General features: G+C 45.8%; 1 protein-coding gene and 1 non-coding gene across 2 annotated transcripts; one reads left to right on the top strand and one right to left on the bottom strand.

The window, feature by feature from the left end:
• Nucleotides 1–8,077: 8,077 nt before the first annotated feature.
• On the top strand, nt 8,078–18,054 carry S100A10 (S100 calcium binding protein A10). The gene is made up of 3 exons (XM_045816778.1): nt 8,078–8,216; nt 14,454–14,596; nt 17,643–18,054. Exons 2-3 carry the CDS (start codon nt 14,465–14,467, stop codon nt 17,802–17,804), a joined length of 294 nt encoding a protein of 97 aa, XP_045672734.1. The 5' UTR covers nt 8,078–8,216; nt 14,454–14,464; the 3' UTR covers nt 17,805–18,054.
• On the bottom strand, nt 16,910–17,049 carry LOC123804887. The gene has a single exon (XR_006783236.1). It is a non-coding gene; the product is annotated as a small nucleolar RNA SNORA7 (small nucleolar RNA).
• Nucleotides 18,055–21,426: the final 3,372 nt, after the last annotated feature.

Below are 21,426 nucleotides of genomic sequence, written 5' to 3'. Positions count from 1 at the left end.
AATCAGACCCAGCCTTTGAGACCCACTTCATATCTCCCATGAAGTTTTACTTAAGAATCCTGGCCCAGTGGAGCCTGCTGTTGTGCTTTCCCACTGGTCTTACTGTCTACACCTGGGCAGCACTGGCCACACACACCGGCTCCATCAGAGCCGTTTGTGAACATGCCTCATGTTCCTGCCTAGATTTCGTTATCCTCCTAAGCAGCTGTCCTGCTCTGCCCAAAGAAAGGCAGAGAGAGATGGTGGCGAGAGAGGCCTGGAGACTAGACTTGTCTGGGTTCTAACGAGGCTGAGCTTATGCCCTCGGTTAAGGTGAACACAGACTTAGAATCTAACAAGTCTTTTGTGAGACAATAAACTATTACTATAGTCATAACACTAATCAATCTAAAATACTTCTGGGGGAAATTATACAGAACAAAGAAGATAACATATGACACAGACTTTACAATCATGGTGTTAATTTTTAACAAGTGAGAGCTGGAGTACATTTCCATGCTTCTGTATGACCAGCATGACCTCAAAGAGAGCCCCACTGATTGCCTGCAAGTACATCCTCCAATACCCAGACACTTTGGGTTTCAGAATATCTGTGCTCAAAACTGTAGGAATGAATTCACTTAAAATCCAACCAGTAAAACTGGTTAAATTCTATGTCCTAATTGAGGTTTTGATCTATGTGGCACCAAACACTACTTCAGCCTAACTAACATCTCCATTTCTTTTGACCATTTGTGCACAGAGCATTGCTGTTCCCACAGCTCAAGTCCTGAGAAATGCCACCAAAGGCATGAGCAAAGGGGGCAAAGTGCCAACCTAAATCATAGTCTCCTTCTCACGCCAGCTGGGTAAACGTCCCAGCCCCATATTAATTCCATGAGCTTCTAGACAAGACTTCCTGCTCCTTACTCTGCCAGGGCCACTCAGGAGAAAGGAAAGCCCACTGCAGAGCTACTCACTCTGCAGCCACCAGAGGGACCCACAGCATCAGCTAGGAAGAAAGGACACACCCTCTCCCTGGGTACAAAGCACCTCACAGCAGCTTCCAGCCCGGAAACAGCACTGCCAGGAAACCTCAGAGCTCACTGCTGGCTAACACCGTGGAGGAACCAATTCAAATCAAGCGGCCAGCATTTCACAAGGGGTTTGAGTCACAGGCTCCATGGAGTCTCATTTCTGTGGGTCTGAGCCCGCCCCAGCCGCATTCCAATATCAATAAACTTAGAGTATCTAGGCTTAAATAACGTCCTTTGATGCAGCCCACAGAATTTCTGCCTGGAACACCACGTGTTCTTAAGTTTTAATGAAGAAAAGGGAACCGCACGTGAAATTGGCAGACCACAGCCCACAGTGGGTGGGTGCTATCTTGCAGGGTACTTCCCCAACACCAAGCATTCCTGGGGTTCAGACAATCCGGTGTTCTCTTCTGGCCTAATTACTTAACTCGAGGGACAGGATCTTGTTTTCTTCATCTTTGGAAGAAACCTGGGAAATCAGGATTCCTTACGACAAGAAAATGGACGAGGAGGGCTAAAATTCCCAGGCTTTGCTTTGTCAACCACTCCAACCCATAACAGAGGCTGACCCACCAATTTATGACCAGTTTCATTAAGGTTTTGCTCGCCTCTTTTTTGAGTATTTAAGAGACCAACCATATTCAGGAAAACACTTTAAAATAATTAAAACACCTTGTGGGCTGACTCCAATCTTCAGGATGGCTCTGCATAAATCACTTCATATAATTCCCACAATAAACTGATCCACAGGATAGGAATTTGAAACCTGCTTTATGGATGAGGACACCGAAGGAGAAGAGACTTAGTTGCCTGTGGTGCAAAGCAATCATGCAGCAGCGCCAGGATTCAACACAGGCCTGTCTGGTTCCAATCCATACCCCACGTATTAATAATTATTATATTTAATGTGAGTGGGACACTTACTATGTGCCAGGCACTCTGCTAAGTATTTGCATGCATTTTCTCATTTATATTCACAACCTCCTTAAGGGGCAAGTACTACTACTATCAAGTCCATTTTTCAGATGAAAAAACTGAGGTTTGGAAAGGTGACATGGCAGAGAACACAGGATTCTTTCCCAAGCCGGTGCTTCTAACCACTATGTAAAGTAGTGGTTAAGAGCCTGTCCATCCTCATCTCCTGCCACCCTCCCCTGTGCGGCAGGCACACTGGCGGTTTTGCAATTCCCCTCTCAGCCCAGGCCCCTCCCAGCCTCTGCACTGCTCTCCCCTCCGCTAGAAAAGCTTCCTCCTAGCTCCTCCTTTACTTGCAACCCTAGTTCTTCTTCTTCTAAGTCTGGGTTCAAATGTCCCCTCCTCTGTGTAGTCTTCCCTGACTTTCTGCTCTTTCCCTTCAATTCTTCTCTCATTCAGACCCTTGTTTTTTCAATCATGGGTTTTTTCCCCGTTTACTTGTACAGTACTCAGAGCATGCTGGGTGATAGTAGGCACTCAATAAGTATTTGATAGATTATAATCATTAGAATTTGCAGCTTTCAGCTCACCTACAGAAGGAAGGGGGTGGTCTGTAACCCAAGCTAGGAGTTCTCATGCCTTAAAAAAGGCTGTAGCCCTTCAGCTTCTGCAGTTCCAAGAGATAAGTTAGCCAGGCAAGCCTAGCTTCCGTGGACACCGCCCCCCGCCCCCCCCCCCCCCCCCCCCGTCCTCCAACCCCCGCCCTAAAGTGAAGTCTCCTCAGAGGTGTTTACCCACAAATCGCACACCAGAGGCCTTGCTCTGCCTTCTAAAGGCTTTCAGCAGTGAGGGATCACACAGCAGCTTAATCCTCTATCTGCAACCTGCTGCCTGCTGGGAGCTTGCAAGGGAGGCCTTGATGGTCATTAGATGGTTCCTTCTTTCCATCACCCCTGAAGATAAGTGTCTTTCCCTATTTCATCCACAAAGACACTCAAGTTCACAGTGGGGAGATGACCGGCCTGGAGCCACACAGCTGGTAAGTGGAAAAGTTACTCCCTCCCTCTTTAACATTCTTCAGTGGCTCCTTCTTACCTTCAGAAACCAGCTCCAAGCTCCTTGGCAGAGAATCCAGGTGCCCCAGGAAAGACACGTCCTCTCAGGCTCATCCCCTTCCAACTGGGGCAATTCCTGAACAGACACACTCCCCCACAATTCCATGCTCTGGCACATGCTGTTCCTGCCTGTGTCCCACAGAGTATGGCTAATCCCCACTTGTCCTTTAAGATCCACACAAACAAACAAACAAACCAAACGACAGCCCCCAACAGGAATCTATCCTAAGAAAATAAACATGTGAGCAAAGATGTTTATTCAAAGGTAATCTTTTTATATCTAATTATTATCTATGACAGTAAAAAATGGTAATAACCTAAATGTTAAAAAATGGGAAATGTTTAATAAATTATATTCCCCTATTTGGGGTGTACAGGTACAGCCACACTTAGGGAGTGTGTTTTCTGTTTTGATTTGCCAGCCAAATCCTTAGCCAGCAACTGTAACTTGAAGGTTCTCAACTGAAATGCCCTTGAAGAGCACTGTGACTCCCTACCAGGGCTCCTGAATGTTGGAGAAAGCTACCTTTTGCTGCAGCTGTGATTCGCATGTGAACACAACGTCTGGGCAGGCTGTTGAGCAGACTGCACATAGTTTCTGTGTGGTGCAGGGCACAGCGTGATACACAGGGAGAAACTAAGAATCCATATGCATTTGCCAAGCCACCCTCCCACCCCAAGGCTCCCAGCCTCCCAGCCTCTCTGCAGAGCTCTGGCTCACGTAATGGTCCCTAGTCCAATAAGTTGTCACAGGGAAGCAGAGCTAGCTCCACCGTATGCATGTGGTTTACAAGGCCTAACTACTTTCTGGATAAAGAACTGCCTGGGGCCCCTTCTCCTAGAGAGAGATCATAGGCATGTTAGGTCTTGGAGCTTTATAGACCACCTACCAGTACTTTGTGTATTGGTTTAATATGATTTTAAATCCACTTGTTTATGACTTAGGTGAAGTTGTTTTAATCTACTTGTTTATGGTAAAGACCAAAAAAAGTTGTTTTGATATAAGAATGAAGTAAGTCGTGCCAGGATGTTATTATTCTTCATCTGTTGTTGATAAGCAGTCTGCTGTCCAGCTGCTAAGGGGCCCCACAAGGGGCTTATGATAAGAACATGTGGAGAAGCAACATTGGCAAGGGGACATTTACACTATAAATACTGAGAGTTTGTGAGGACTATTTGAGATTTTTCCCCACAACAGCCTATGAAAGAGATCAGCCCCCGCCACCCTATACCAACACTAGAGTCTTCATTTCCTGGCAATGTGCTCTAGCAACTGGGACTTTTATTTTTGCCCTGGTAGGTTGGTCACCAACTGTCCCAAGTGCCTTTTCTCATAAGAAGATACACTTCATATGGCCTAGGAAAATAGTGTGATTAATGTGTCATTTGTTTGGAGTTTTTTAGCTTTTTTTAAAAAGATTTTATTTATTTATTTATTTATTTTTAGAGAGAGGGGAAGGGAGGGAGGAAGAAAGGGAGAGGAACACCAAAGTGTGGTTGCCTCTCGTGTGCCCCCTACTGGGGACCTGGCCCGCAACCCAGGCATGTGCCCTAGACTGGGAATCAAACTGGCGACCCTTTGCTTCACAGTCTGGTGCTCAATCCACTGAGCCACACCAGCCAGGGATAGGGCTTTTGGCTTATTAAGAGATATTATCCTGTATGCTATTGACTTATGAAATTATTATAATTCCCACAGCAAACCTATGCTAATTAAATTGCTGGCAGAGATAGAACTTTTGCCGACCATCTTCATCACTATCCTCAGCACTTAGCACAGTGTGTTAGGAACCGAAGTCCCTTCCGTCTTGTAGCACCAAAGCCACTAGCACCTGGGGGTCTCTGGCTGGCAGTCTGGAGAAGACAGTAGAGAGGCCACAGTGTAGGTGAATCATTATTTGTTGAATGGGAAAAAATAAAAAGAATTAGTGAATAAATGAACATTCATTCTTTTGATAAATATTTAATGACACAAAAATAGTAAATATAAAGTATTACAGGACAAAATAAAACACATAATTTTATAATCAGTGTGATCACAATTTAGGAATCACATCAAAAGCAGAAAAAATTAAATGTACTTATTTGTAACAATTTTCGGCACTTAAGCCCTTTACTAAGTCACTACCACCCAACCCACCAATGGGTTTAATAGCCATTGTCACAATGACTATTGTCTGCAACTTGAGGTTGATGCCTAAAAACTCTTCGAGGAAAAGTGAATGTACACCATTGGTGTACAAAAGGCTTCTGAGTCCTTTATTAATGCTAGGCCAGGTAGATAGCCAACCTAGGCAGGGAGGAGGAGGGATACATGTCCCACCCAGACTCAGCAGGCCTTGAAATTCTTCTTATCTTTTCCATAATCTGAGAAAGAAAGCCTTTGAGACTGTACTGTCACCCCAAGGCCTGAAAGGCCAGAAAGGGCCCATAGCGCCTAAAGGAAGAAGCCCATTGACACCTTTGGGTATTCACACCCTCTCCCCTCCTGGAAAGCTAGCGCCACCTTTACTTGTTAGTCAATGTGTAACTTCTTCACCCTCCCCTATCCCACCAACTACTTAAGTCCTCAGAGCAAAAAATTTCTCTCTTGCTACCCCTGCCCTTGCCTTTCTCCCCGACCTCAGCAAGGCCCCTTCTCTTCCCTGAGACCATATCACCAGTAAGCTCTGCTTGCCTGATAACAGACTCTGCTGATCTGTAATTCTTTACTGCATTGGTGAGAAGAACCAAGTTTCTGGGAATTTCTCCCGTGACATTCCCATTGGGCTGCACCTGGAACTTTTCCTTTGTTGCCCACTTTTTCAGTGAGCAAGTACTATGTTTGGTGAAAGGTGCGAGAGACAGCCTGGATCCATTGCTTCAACATACTTTTCCGAATTCCCTGTAGGGATCAAATTCAAGAATGCCTCCTGTAGTCATTTTGTTTTAAAAATTCCCCTAAACCCCCAGATTATGTAAATTTATATTATATATGCATAAAAAGACTAGAAAGAAATACATGAAAGTATTAACCTTTGGTTCATGCATTTACAAATAATTTACTTTCTTTCTTACACATTGCTATACCATCCAAACCTATGATAAGAATGTAACCTTTTTTACAGTCAGATTTAAAAGTCATGACTAGTGGTATTGTTATTTTTAAACCGTGCATCAAATTTACCTCCTGAAGGAATTGTTCTGTGACCACTCCAGGGGGATTTAGAGGGCCCTCCTCAACCTTTTCATAGTGTCCTATAGTGTTCTTTGCCATTCACTGAACTGGTGGACTTTGTTAATCTGCCTTCCAACGATGGGAGAACTCAAGAGTTAAAAAATTTTAGCTTCAGTTGTAGTTAATAAGCTTATTGATTAATGCATGTAGAAAGCTGTTGTTCCAGGAACTGGAATGTATGACTGGACCTACCCTACTCCAGGAGGCCCACAAGCAAGTCAACCTTTGTGCCCCAGGAGGACTGCAAGCGAGCGATAGAGATGGTGCCTGAGCCACTGTGCTCCAGGAGAGAACATCCAGCTGACTAGGACACAAAACGAATGTCAGCAGTGACGGGCTGCTAGGAAAATCACAGGACTGAAACTTTTAACCGATTAACATTTTCCCCTGGATTCCAACCCCCTTACCTCCTTTTCCTGAGATGAGATGTTAAAATGGTTTTTAGGGTACATAACCCGCCATCTTCTCAGATCACCAGCATCTGAATAAAGCGCCCATAAAGATTCAATCCCTGTCTCCACCTAATGGTTTTGGTAGTGACAGGCAGCAAGACTCAAAGCTCTCTGAGGGGAGAGACTGACTCTTTCACCTTTGAATCCCTAAGGCCCAGCACACACAGTAAGCATTCTGAAGGTTTGTGAATCAAATGAAGAAATCCAATAAGGAGTATGGGTGTTCTTATTCTAAATCCAGGTGTATCTTCCCTAGAACTAAAGAAATCCAGGACTTTCTCCACTCATGACTGTAGGCGGGGCCTGGAAGGAACTTGGAAGCATATGGAAGAGTTTGAAGCACTGCTGCGCAGAACAGTCAGCTCCATGCTTGCAGGAGCCCAGCAGGAGTGAGAGCTGTAATCCAAGCGGGGCTTTCCTGGCAAGAGCCAAGGCTAGTCACATAGCAGCACTCAAGGATTCCCTGAGTCTGCTCATTCCTTGAGAATCACTCACGCCTCCCAGGACCTCCCCGGGGAACAAAGGAAAACCCAGACCTTGAAACTGGGCCCTTTTCCACAAACAGCTGCTAGTAGTTTGCATTTAACCCTAAACCACAATGAAAATAAATGGAGTGATACTTATCCATCCACTAGGAAACACACGTTTTTCCTCTAAATTTCTGTAAGAAATTTCTTCTAAAGGGCGTTGAGGACCCAATAGGCCAATTGCAGGACAAAAGGAAGCTTTGAAAGGTAGGTTTTAACAGTGTCAACTACAACTGTAGCTGAACTACCGACCCAGTGAAGCCACACACACTAGGAGGAGTAAATCCCTTTCAACAAAGTCCGGTGGAACTGACAAACCCCACAGCATCCTCGCCACCCCACCCCCATGTAGCAACGGGCGGGCGGGCGGCGAGTGGCGGATAAACTTGGCTTCTCTGCGAAATACCCACGGACCTGGGGCGCAGGAGCTAAAACGCTAGGGAGGGACTTCTAGGGCCTACTCGTTAGGACTCCACGTGCCCCTCCCTGCAGTCATCTAGAAAATAATTCCTAGACCTGTAGGTTACCCAAGTGCCGCTCTCTTCTGGTTCTGGGCCAATGTGCCCCACCCATAGAACCGCTGGATTCTTTGATTTCCTCACTAACTCACTCTCTAAAACCAACCCCGAGAGGAAAGGCATGGCCAAGGGTGGGTATGTCCTTAAATGTTCACGAGTGTTCGTGTAGGATGAGAAGTTTACGATAATCATGTCACTGGGAGCGGGTGGAGACCAGGAGTGAGGTCCCTCCGCACCCTCGTGGCGAGTAGGGTGTGAGCGCGCGCGCCTGGGGTGGGGTGGGGAGGGCAGGAAGAGGCGGGAGGAGAAGGGGTGGGGTGAGCCGAGGCCCGACACCCTCCCAGGCTCCTCCTGCCTCCCCCCACCCCCACCTACTAAGGCGCCCAGCAAGCTGCGCTCCGCTCACTGGCCGCACGTCCCAGCCAGCCTAACGATCTTGTCGCGCCTCGGGCCAAGGTGAGTTCCCCGCGGCGCCGCTCCCAGCTTCCCCCGCCCCGGACCCAGCGCCTGGGAAAGCCCCTTATCGGCTGCTCCGGCCCACGGTCCAGGTGTCGCAGGGTGTCCCAGCACCCGGGGTTGGGGGTATCCGCACTCTGGCCACACCCAGCTGGGCGAGCAGCGTCCTGGTGCGACCCCTCCCCCGTCCTCGGGGACCGGAGGAGGGGGTCCTTGTTCCTTATTACAGGACTTAGGGGTTGGTGCCCCGGGGTCTGATATCTCCTCCCTTTCTGTTTCTTTCTTTACTCACACTTGCCTACTTTTCGACTAGTCTCCCCAGTTATGGGAACCCCCGCTTCTGGCCCCCTGTCCTGACAGCACGTTTCTTTGTGGGCTCCAGCTGCATGCTGACCTCTGTCCAGTTGTTCGTAGCCTCCTTCCAGCTGGAAGGCCAGAGCAGGCCCGGTCAGGGTTGGAGTCGCCGGGGACGGCTGGGCGTGTTGGCAGCTGGCTGATACCCTCCCTAAAGGGCACTCCTCAGTTCCTGGCCCAGATGCTTCAGGTTGGGTTTCCTGTTGTTTGTCTGCTAGACCAGAAGCTTCTTCCTATTGAGGGAGGAAGGTCTATTTGATTTCTTTATAAAGCAGTTTTGCAGGGGGACGGGGGAGGGGGGATTGTTATATTAAGTGATTTCTCTATTGAAAGGGTTCTCCCCTCTTGCTACCATAATTAAGCAAGTGGAACTAAAAAGAAATAGGGGGAGAGCAGGCTTGAAGAAGGACCTTCCAAACCAGATAAGTCTGGCCCAGTACAGTGAGGCAGAGATGTGCTGGGTACCTCCTCACACTATAACTTGGCCAAAGGAATGGCACTTCCTCCAGCCCTGGATACCGCACTCTCCCGCCTCAGCTGGGCTCCACCTATCTGAAACCAGGCCTCTGCCATGTTGCCTGGGGGTAGTGAGGAATGCAGAGGGCTAGTGGGCAGGCCCTGCACAGCTTTGGCTGAGACTCTGGAACGCATAAGCCCACCCATGGCCCTTCCCTCTGTGGGGAGCTGGGAGCATTCTGCAGGGCGTGGTTAGCACAAAGGGCGCTGGGATTCTCCTAGTGGAGGGCTGTGACTCAGCTGTGAGACCATGTGGGTGTGGCCCTGACGGTTCTGGCTCTTCTCTGCAGGTGGTTTAGTCTGAACACTCCCTGAAGGGGAAGGGGAACTGTGCCATCTTAGAGGGCATTTTCCAAGAGGAAGTGAGTCACACTAGGACTGGCCGGCAATCTTAAAGGGAGAAGGTTTCTTGACTGAACTGTGGGTGACGGCAGCAATTAGATTGTCAAGGCCATCTTGAAACTACTGCTGGCTTATCCACCTTAGGCCTGCTGGCAGGCTGCCTCAGCTTTGCTGGGAAGGTAGCTTTTCCCGTTAAGAGGTTTGCAGTTGCTGCAGATCCCTGCCCCTTGAGCCCCTGCAGCTTGACTTTGAACCTGCAGCAGTGGATTTGTATATCCTGTGCTTCAGGTGAGGCCAGGCTCTGGAAACACCCTATCAGTGATCCTTGCTTCCAATGTATTTCAGCAAATTGCAAAAGATAATGCCAGGGGTTGGGGCAGGAATTAGTTTATATAATTTATTCAAAATTTCATCAGCCCTGCCCCCACAGATTCCTGTCCAGTTTCTGTTTAATCATCTCTTCTAAATGCTATATACCTTCCTCGACAGCCCGCAGTTACGTCCTTCATCATGGTGCTTGATACACCATCTGGAGTTTATTTCAGTTCCTCACATCTTATGTGAGTCCACTGGGCACAAAGGCCCCTGATTTCTAGGTGATGGACGCTCTTGCCTGGTGTTTCCTGCACACCACATCCGATGGGCCCTTTTCCTCCCATGCCTGGCTCCCAGCCAGCCTCCCAAGCAGCAGCCCCAGTGAAATCGGTCCTGGGCCTGGGTGGAGCTGAGACTGGGGGTGCCTCTCTGCTTTCCACTGACATTCCGAAACTGACTTTTTTAGACCACTACCCACTTGGTATGCCCTTGGCTACAGTCCGGTCTATTAAAGTTGAGGAAAACAGTGGAATCCTTTCAGGGTTATCATGTATAAATTAGCACTCCGAGTGCTGGGATTATTCCTGGGGACTCAACAATTTAGGAATATCACATCAAAAGCAAAATGAATTAATTGACTTATTTTTAACAATATTCAGTACTTCCTAGCCCACCAACGCACCAATGAACATAACAGCAGTTGTCACAGTGGCTATTGTCTGCTACTTCGGGCTGATGCCTGACCCTTCTTCAAGGAAGGGCAGATGCACACTGCAGGGTAGAGAAGGCTTCTGCATTTTTCCTTCCTGTTGAATTGCACTTGGAACTTTTCCTTTGTTGCCCACTTTTTTTTAGGTTTGGTGAAATGTGGGAGAGACAACCTGGACCCAGATCCATTGCCTCAAGCCATTTTTTTCTTAATTTCCTTTGGGGATGAAGTTCAAAAATGCCTTCTGGGTTTAATTTAAAAAAATTTTTTTCTTTTCGAAAAGGAAGGAAACCTCAAACACATTTTAATAACAGATGTTTGTTTTTATTGACACCTTGCCATTATTTTCTGGGTGGGCTGTAAAAAACTACGGTATGGAGGAGCAAAGTAAATCAAACAAACCTCTTGCCCTTTAGCAGGGTCCCTTTTAAAATTACGGCCTAGATCTGGGCGTGGGTCCAAAGCAAACATTTGGTCAGGAGCAGGCACTTTTGTAAGGAGGCCTCAGCTTCCCTGCTGCTCCTAGGAGGATCAAAATTGACATTATTATCAATTCCATTCTTAACTGATCCTTAAGCAGGCTCTAATAGGACACAGTCTAACTATGGGAACCCGGCTCTAGGAGCCCGCAGTCTAGTGGGGAAAGACACAAACATAATGCTATGACACATTATTAAACAGTATGCCATTACCTGGCGAACTCCCTAAGGCAAGCACTACAAGGTGTCTCTGACGCATGGCCAGGACATGAAAAGGGTAGGAGATATGAAAATGTAACCACTGTGGCTGCATCTGTGGAGTCCAGAATTCTCTTACGGAGAAAGACTATGGACTTCTGAGCCTTAAGACTCGGGCAAACAGGAGATACACAGACATCAGAATATAATGATTTAATTTAAAAAAATGAGTAAACAATGAGGTTACATCCTATGGAGCTCAGAGTGAGAGAGCAGAGCGTGAGAAGCCTGAGATAGAAAGTGGGATGGACCAAAGCGCACGCACGCACACATACACACACAAATGGGAAAAAACCGCCAGAGTGAGAAGAGAAAGCAGTCACATCAGGGTCTGGCCAGACCTGTTTAGCAGGACACATATTTTTCCTGCACTTGTGGAATGTGCTTTCCTCTGGGCTCACTGTGCCATTCACAGGCAGCCCCTCTCCGGCCCTTCCCTGCTCTCCTGTCCCCCTGCTGAGCCTGAGCTACCAGGTTTTCAGCCCAGCACACCTGCCAAGAAGCCTGTTTGAATCATTCATTCAGTCATTTATAAAGCAAACATTTAGTTATTGTTTCTTGGCTAGAACAGAATAGTTCACAGATCTTCCCAGGTAGAGAGACAGACAGGTGAACGAATACGTAAATGGATCGAGTGTTTCAGGTACAGTAGGAGGTTGTCTGGGGCACAGAGAGGGCACTGAGGCCCCTTCGCCCCAGGCCCTCCAGTGAAAAGTGTACATAAGCTAGAAGCTAGAGTCCCACCCTCATCCTGGTGTGGAGCATGTGGGGAGGGTAGAGGGAGGGAAACTCCAGGTTCAAGTCCTTGAACTGCTTGCTGCTTTAGCAACCGACTGTCAGTGCTGTGGTCAGCCCCACCCCAGATGAGAGGGCTGGCAGCACTGACTCAGTGGGGCAACCGCCACTCTTGGAGAAGAACTACGTGATTCATCCACTACCAAGAGAATGGTATTAACTATAACATTTTCTCCTTTCCCCTTATGTTACTGTGGAACCAGTGCGCTGGCTCCTCCTTCAAAACAGAGTTCACTGGCTAGCAGTCCTGCTCAGTGCCCTCTGAGGGTTACTGAGGAGACAATGGGCATCTCATCTGGTTTTCAAAGCTATTTTTACCTTCCCAACCTAACATCTCATGGCTGGCCCTTGTTCTGCATTCTCATCACAAATATAAGAGAAACAGAGAGTCAGCTGGCTGCTGTATTCATACCCAGTTTGCTGAACAAAACAGGAGGGGAAGGGAGGCCCAGTGGGGCAGGGTGTGGCTTCAGAGAGCAAAGCTCTGTCACTTCATGATGAACATGGACAAGGAGGGAGTGGGACTGGAGTGACCTGAGACCTGGGTGCTGACTAAGGGAAGACTGGACTCATTCTCTTGAAGGAGATGTTCTGGGTGGCCAAACTTTCCTCGACTTACAGCCTGTTTTTCTTAGAAGTTCCTAAATTAGTCTGGTTTCCTATTTGAAGCATCCTTACTCTGACTTTGCAGAGCAGTGTCCTTCTGCCCTGCCCTGTGAAGAAAGTGAAATTAGGCATCCCACAGCCAGTTCCATTTTCTGGGAACTTTGGGAATTCGTCACGAAGTACTCTGCTGTTCTGAGAGCCTGGGCAGGTATTTTTATACCTCTGTGGAGACTGACCCCTTTCCTGAGTTATTTCAGAACTGAAGTGGGATCCAACACCCTTCTCACATAGGTGACACTCACTTGAATTCTCTTGAGTTGCTGGCCTTCCAGAACTATCCAGCAAGGCTGACTCCATATAAGCCAACTGCCATCTGAACTCATATGGGAGACGGCAGTGAGCCAGACCTGACAGTTTAGGAAGAGAGGGGAAAGGGGGTGTTTGCACCCCCTGGAACTCGTCTCACAGTGGACCTTGAGCATTGTTTTGCTGCTCTCTCCGAGAGAACTGCCTTGCAGATGAATCATGTCTGATTCTGGTTTACAGCACTCTCTAGAGTAGCACATTCTTTGGCATGCTGGTTCCTGTACTTTTGTGGGCATTAAGGGGTAGAGTTTACTATTCTTAAGTGTAATTGCTCAATCCTCATGCTTACCAACTCCACCGTCTCCTCTGTAAAAGATAGCATTGAGGGATCTGTTGTGAAAACAAACCTGTCAGCAGCAGAAACCAGACTGAAAGTGTATCTCAGATTCCTGCTGGTACTCTCTAGCAGAGGAAGGTGCTAGCCTCTCCTTCACCTGTGCTCAAAACCCATTCTTGTGTTTTGTTTGTTGTTGTTGTTTTAGAGAATGGTATATTACAGTCTCCATTCAAGTTCACCTGTTTCCTATCCAGGAGTGATTTTAGGTGATGTTAGCCAAAGCTGCTCTAGTCTGGCTAAAGCATTCCTTCCAATTAAGCCAAAATCCACTGAGCTTCTATCAAGTACTAAGCCCTGGGTCTTGATGAGGCATACATCCCCAGATCGTTATATTTGAATACATTCTGACATGTGTCCTTTCCTTTAAACTCTTCCTGATGAAAAGCTCTTGCTCTCCCACTGCACCTCAGACTTGACAGGAACTCTTCTGTCCTGTCAAGGACAGGAACAAATAGATCAGGTCCCCAGAGGGGTTGGGATATACTGTTACTTCTTCCTTCTCAAGGAACTGGATAATGAGCCATGGGTAGCTTTTATTCAGTAGGAAAACTGCATTTTACTACCAAAGATGCAAATAAATGTCTTCGCTGCAATCACTAACAAGTTCATAGCTTTAGTAAACAATACATATGCAGCACACAAAATCTATCGGTAAGCAGATTTCTAAACCCTAGAATTAGACTGAACCAGGTTAGCCAGTTATGCTGGGAGGCTGAAGTTTTCGTAGTCACCAGGCTTCATTGCGTGGGTGGCTGGTATTCCACTGTATCTAAGAGTCCCATTTACCAGCGCCAAGAGAAATGATGAGACACGTGTTCTTTCAATAGGTGCTTTGTCAGTTAAAATGACAGATACTGCTCTTGCTTTTCCAAATGATTATAGGTTTTATTTTTCACTAGGTGATTTATGTGGAATTAGTGGGCAACTAGATAAATTCCTCATTCAGGGCACTGATACCTCTGGTGCCTATTCCCATCAGCAGGAGGCCCAAAACCAGAGGCGAATGGATTCTTAGATTCATTGAATTTTGCAGCTGGAAAGAATCAAATGCATGACCTACTTAACCCCTCTTCCAGTTATTCTCAAAAGACTGGCAAAACATGCAGTTTAAAAGTTAATGTAAATTCTGTTTCTTTATATCCTTTAATATGTTTCAACAGACCTCACCAAAATGCCATCTCAAATGGAACACGCCATGGAAACGATGATGTTCACGTTTCACAAATTTGCTGGAGATAAAGGCTACCTAACAAAGGAGGACCTGAGAGTGCTCATGGAAAAGGAGTTCCCTGGGTTTTTGGAAGTAAGTCTTGAAAGGCTCAGAAAGACTCAGACATGAAATTCAGTGCTTCTAGGCCCTGGTTCCTTTCCCTTCCTTTCGTCCCTTCCTTGTGGAGGTCACTACTAGAAGGTGCTTTCATTTATTTATTAAACATTATTGAGTGTCTCCTGTTTATAAGATACTACCGAGGAAACAGAAGGTAAAGAAGACATAGCTCTGCCCTCAAGGAGCTTAGAGTTGGGAGGTAAAATAAGACAAAACACAAATAACCATATGCCAAGGTGTTTGTTCGAAAGAGTCCATCCAGAATCATCTGCGTCTATTGAGACTGAGTTGCAGGAAAGGCCTTTCACAAGAGTCACCAACAAGACTGGCTGGTGGCCCTTCACACTCACTTTTAGCCACTTGAATCTCCTTTCTTAAATCTTTCCAGATAAAGGCTTTTTAAAAAAATTGGCTCTAAAGAAATGGTGTCAAAACACCTGCTGAATGAGAGCCGAACGTCAATCCAGAAATAATTGCTTTTCATGTTGAAAATGCTTTGAGAACATAGGAGCACAGCTAGAGTTTACACCTCAACGTTTATCAAACTGAGGGATCGTGAAGCCTGGAAGAGGACCCTGCCATCGGCTCAGATCCATCAGCCGGGTCTTTATTTAGGCTGCGAGGCCCAGTCGTCCTTTTACATTGTGGGCCTTCAGGAGATGGTTGTTGCATTTCATTGAAGGTGAGGCATTGCTTGACAAAACATCAGCTGGAAATGCAAGTCTTTCTTTCCTTGCCACAACTGGAGTCACTTGAAAGGATTGTTACTGTGCTACGTATAGAATAATGCATTAGCCTCTGCAAGGTGAAGAGAGATGATGGTAAAAGGCTGGATCCTGCCTCTTATCATCTGCTTGCGCAATAACACATTAGTCAAGCCCCTGACTGGTGACTCAGTAAACACAGGGCTTTGTAGTACTCTATGATTTACATGTCAGTGTCAGTTAAATACACAGCTAAATAGCCTGCCTGGTCTCTCAGAGCTGCAGTTACCACAATGCTGTCCCAGAGTGAGTTAGAATATACTGTTACACTGCTTTTGTACAGTTCTGTGATGTAGCCCCGGACCTGGAGTTAGTTAACACTGGGCAGGTTGCTTTAGATTGTGGGGCCTCAGTTCCCTCCTCTGTAAAATGAGAAGACTGGATGTAATTACCTCTGAGATCACTTTCACTTTCTGTGATTCTTCAAGGCAACCATAAAATGCAAAGATAAAATAAGTTCATTGTAAACCCACCCATGACATGAACAAAGGCATTCTCAGAACACTAAGTACTGATTAGTCATGTTGTTGCATAAGTTAGAAGCCAGGGTGAATATCACATGAGACACAGACCCCTCCTCCCTAAAGGCTTTCTGGCAGGAGAAGCATAAGGGGCAGATGCACAAAGTACTGAACACAGCAGTGTAATTTATTCCAGGCATGGGGTCATAATTCCAGGCACACCCACTCTTGCTGCATTAACAGAGCATTTTGTTTCTAAAGTTGACTCCTCTGTCGTCCAAATTTTACTCCCTCTGACCGCAGCCAGGAAGCTGGGGGTGAAGTCAGAATTAATTGAAACCCACCAAAGGCAGAGGCGGCTACATAGAGCAGGTTTTCGTTGTTTGCTTAGGGTAGGTGTTTGCATCCCTTGTGTAGGAAATGCGGCCGCTTTACCTTAAGGGATTTTTTAGTGCGATTTGTACGCGTCCAGCACACCCCAGACACTGAGTGTCAGTGCCCTGTCATGCGCACAATCAGTGGAATCCATAAACACTTCACCGAGCGCTTTCACACCTCTGAAAGGCCACATTTCCCTCTGGGTGTGATGGGAAAGGCCACACTTTCTCACTTCTCACCGTCATCACTACAAAAAGGAGTGATCAAGCCAGTCAGCAAAGAAGCAAGATGAAAGAAAAAGCAAAAAGGATCTTGCCTGTCCACCTTGGTTCCATGCATTCCTAGCAGACAGTGAGAGTCTCAGGGAGTTTACGGCTCCATTACACATACTGCTTTTGAAAGAATCCAGCAGAGTAGGCATGGCATAGGATGGCATAGATTTACCAGTTCATTAAGAATGGAAGCAATAATAGAGGCACTCTAATCCAGCCTCCTCCATTCACAGTTGACACATGAAGGCTCACTAAGTGTGACTTACTCACTGTTACATGGCTCATATAAAATGAAGCCACACTAGTTTGCCCCGCCCATGCCAAGAAATGAAGGGAAATGAGGGCAATCTACCTACACTCTCCAAACCTAACACCCCATGACATCATTAGCCTCCCCCCCTTTTTTTTTAATAACATCGTTGCAGAGTGTCTTCCAATCACCAGCTACGGAGCAAGTGGGGAATGGAATGCGTACCTCTGCCAGGCTTGTTTTGTCTCCTGTCTCCAAAGCTGGCAGAATATTAGCCATTCTCCAGGCGCAATCCTGAGAAGTTACCATTAGCCCCTCTTTTAAAACCCCTAGGTCAGTGATATGAAACTTACTCCCTAAATAATCTTGTAAGATCTTTTCCTAAGATTTTCACATTTTCACATTTCCTAAGATTTTATAGGATTTGACTATCAGACATAAAAGCTTATGAAGAGAATATAAGTTTAAACTACAAAATGAGAAGTTCCAAGTAGTTCTTAAGCAGAATCTTGTGATTTTAAAAGTTGCAGGAGGAGTTGAACTGGAAGCCGAGCAGGTCAGAGGTCCATGTGGGTTCCATCTGGCAAGAGCAGTGGATTGTGAGTTAGGAGGTGTGGGTGTACCTTCTCCAGCACAGAATAGGCCATTTCTAAGGTCCCTATAATTATGTGAAAAAAATGCCATGGAAACCTCTTTCCTAGTTTAAAATAAGTATCAATTTACTAAAATGCTCTCTCAAGGCAACAAAATCCATTTAGATGACCTCCAAAGATCACTTATGACCTAAAATAAGAATTAAGATAAGAGATTATGTATATGGTTGTCAGCAGTACAAATCAAAGAAGCTAGTCATTGCCACCACTTACTGACATTTCTTGCCTTTGTTCTTTTTTTCAGAACCAAAAAGACCCTCTGGCCGTAGACAAAATAATGAAAGACCTGGACCAATGCCGAGATGGCCGAGTGGGCTTCCAGAGCTTCTTTTCGCTAATCGCTGGGCTCACCATCGCATGCAATGACTATTTTGTAGTGCACATGAAGCAGAAGGGAAAGAAGTAGGCAGCTGAGCAGCTACTTCCTCCCCGAGAAAGAGGTCTCCCAATGGGTCGCTTAAGGAATCTTTGCTCCACAGCTTCCCCCTGTATGAGGATTTCATGAGCAGACTGGGACCCTTAGAAAATGTACAAATAAAACCCCACCCCCATTTGACAAGAGAAAGAAAAGCCAATTAAAGCCAGATAAGCTTTTGATTTTTATATTGCTTGCATCCTTTTGCCCTCAATAAACAAATTTCTTTTTTAGTTCATAATTTTTGAGACAGAATGTTTGTTACTGCAGAAATGCTTGTTCCCTGCTTCATTTCAAACAACACAGAAGCGACACAATTGGAGAGCACTCTCCACCCAGGCTTGGAGTCTGACTTCTCTAAGTGATCTGCCCTAACAGCTGTGTCTAGCTGAAGGCCCAATACTCCAAGGATGAAGAGAAGGCACTGGGGAATATATTCTAATTTTATAGTTACACAGTCTTGCCCAGTTAAATCAGTGCTTTTCCAAGCAGCACTTAAATGCCTGAGTTGTCTGAGTCTATTTTTCAGAACAAAGTTTCAGCAAACTCTACGGTAAAAACCAGTTGCCATAAGGCAACTAAAAAAAGAAGAGTCTAGTGTGATACTGCAGTAACAACATCACAATAACATTGAGTTGTCATGAAATGTCAGGAAACAGACAAGCATGACTTACATCCTGGGCTAGTGCTGTTTGTTAAAGTGCTAGGACTGATATCTTGATAAACGCAAATTTCTCCCAGCTTTCTGTGCCTGTTTCCAAGCTTCAGCAAATATGCATTATGTGCTTATTAATAATACAATACTCTTTAGAGAGAGAGGATGTATGAGTTGGCACATGAAATTTTTAAATAGGCCAGTGAAGATGGAAACATTTATTTTTATGTTTGGACACATCAACATAATTCTGGGGAAAGTCAAAAGTAAGGTCATTTACTATCACAAGGAAAAACATGCAAAAGGGAAAAGGATAATCCAAAACTAGCTTTAGGGAAAATAAATCCAATAAAATTTAGGGTCAAAGATAAAATTCCATACAATTTTGTCTCAACCATCAAATACACAAGGTAAAGCAACTCATAGCTTTGCAGCCTGTGGGGTTCTATTAGCAACTTTATAAAGGAGAGGAATTCATTACAAGATACTAAAGGGAAGAGGGATCGTCTCCCAAATCCATTGGAGGACTGGGCTGTCTAGGGAGTTGCTGGCCCAGGAAGCTGCCTGCTGAACTGGGAAACCATTGCTACAGCTGGCAGCTCCAGAACCATACAGCCCATGGCACAGTGGCAAATACTGATACCCATGTCCCTGCCTCTTTCCACACGAGATTTGGCTCACACATGCAAGTCACAAGAAAGTGCACCTAACTGGCAGAACCCAGTTACATCAAAACCCTAACTGCAAGGGAGTCTGGGAAATAATGTTTTAATTTTCCAACCTCTACACACTAGTAAGTGGCATGCTGATCCACCACCATATCTGCCACACTGACGATTACTAATTCTAAGGAAGTCATCCAACCTGTGGGTTAGAGAAACTACGATCTCTAAGGATAGGAGACTATAAAAGATAACCTGTGACAGCTGTGGGGAACAGGGCAGCAAATTGGCTCATCACAATAAGGCAAACCACCTCTATTCATGAGCATGTGGATCAGCCCAGATTTCCCCCTTCAGTTTATGCCACCTGCCTCCTGGGACAACTGTGTTCACTGGACATGATAACAGTGGTGTTCAACCCTGGCTAATGTGGCTCAGTGGACTGTGTGCTGACCTGTGAACCAAAGGGTCACGAGTTTGATTCCAAGTGTAGGGCACATGCCTGGGTTGTGGGTCAGGTGCCCAGTAAGGGATGCACGAGAGGCAGCCACACATTGATGTTTCTCTCCCTCTCTCCCTCCCTTCCCCTCTGCCTAAAAATAAAAAAAGTCTTTTAAAAAATAAAGTGGTGTTCAACTCAAATGGGCAAGTGAAATTGTAACACAGAGATACTATGGGCTCAGATATCCCCAAATCCATAACAAGCTTTCACACTCCAAGCCTCTTTACCTGAAAACAGAAAGAACTATGCCAGAGAGAGGGCTCTGGAAGTAGGGGAGGGGAAATGTCAATTCATCTTCACAGTGGGTGTGCAGATACAAAAAAAATGCTAACGCAACGTATTATTCCCAGAAGATGACCCCAGGCTCTGGCATTTAGAAAGGTGCCCAATGCCAGGAAATCATCTGATCACACATCATCTGAGGCATGTGTACGTGTGTGTGTGTGTGTGTGTGTGTGTGTGTGTGTGTGTGTGTTAAGGCTGGAAGGGGGTGGGGAGAATAACACACTTTCCTCACTCCAGCCCCTGCTGAAAGCATTTAGTTTAGAGCTACTACAAAAAAATAAAAATGGCATTTGTGGTTTGAAATCCTTCGTGGCTCTCCATGCCAACAGCAACGCTGAGATCCCGCAGTCCAACCTGCTGAAACAGTCCTCTAGGCTTCGAGGGCTGCAGCCCAACAGCCTCCAGAAGGCAAAGCTGTAATTATGCCAATGGCCATCAAGAGGATCCATCTGGAAAATTCCACTCATTCTGCTACACGGCTGAGTTGTGAAAACAGATCCCACCCCTCTCCACACCCAGTTATGAAGGGAAAATGGATGGCAGTGCAGAAAGTCAGTCCAAACATGCTGCAGACAGAGATGACCCTAAAAAATGCCCCATTTTTCTCTCTTGGACCCATTCCCTTATCCAAATCCCTGGAACATGAGCAAGTATATACTCCTCTCTCTCGACCAATTTGAGAGTGATTGATTGTTAGAGTGCTTTCTCCAGTTCTTAACCCCAGAGGGATAGTAGTAAATAGAAATTCATTCATTTAGCAATTATTTATGAGGGCTATTATATGAATGACACCAAGCAAAATTCTGTGGCAGATATAAGCATGCAGATGCCCACAGTACCTGCTTAAGGAGATGATAATCTGTTTGGAAGATAATAGATAAAGCAGACAAAAAGTTAAATAACACATCAGAACATTGGCAATGGTGAGAGGTGATGGACAACCATGATCAGTGTTAATAGAAATATAATTTATACAGCTTCTGGGGGAGCCAAACTTGACGATATATACCAGGATCCTTATGTGTTTTCTTTAACCTAATATTTCTATTCCTAAGAATCCATCTGAACAAAGTAACCAAAGATAGTTACAAAGATTCATATAGAGTAGATCCCCCACCCTTACCCTCAGGGGACGTGTTCCAAGACCCCCAGTGAATACTAAGACCATGGACAGTACTAAACCCTATATACCCAATATTTTTCCCTATACATCACTACCTATAATAAAGTTTAATGTATCAATTAGGCACAGTTAGAGTTAACAACTGTAACTATTAATAAAATAGAACAATTATAACAACATACTGTAATAAAAGCTATGAGAATGGCTTTGGGGCCATTATGAAGTAAAATAAAGCAGACCTGAACACAAGCTCTGCCAAGATGGGTCCTGAGTGGCTGGAGGGCAGAGCGCTTACAGCGCACACACTCTGGACGAGGGAGGCATTCTCGCCTAGGGTGGGACTGAACGGGATGCCTCGGTGTTTCGTCACACTATTCAGAGCGGCA

The sequence above is a fragment of the Phyllostomus hastatus genome, unplaced genomic scaffold (assembly GCF_019186645.2).
Source record: "Phyllostomus hastatus isolate PE091 unplaced genomic scaffold, TTU_PhHast_1.1 phas_scaffold_216, whole genome shotgun sequence".
NCBI lineage: Eukaryota > Metazoa > Chordata > Mammalia > Chiroptera > Phyllostomidae > Phyllostomus > Phyllostomus hastatus.
Note: the sequence above shows the minus strand (reverse complement) of the source record. Positions and strands in the feature narration are given on the sequence as shown.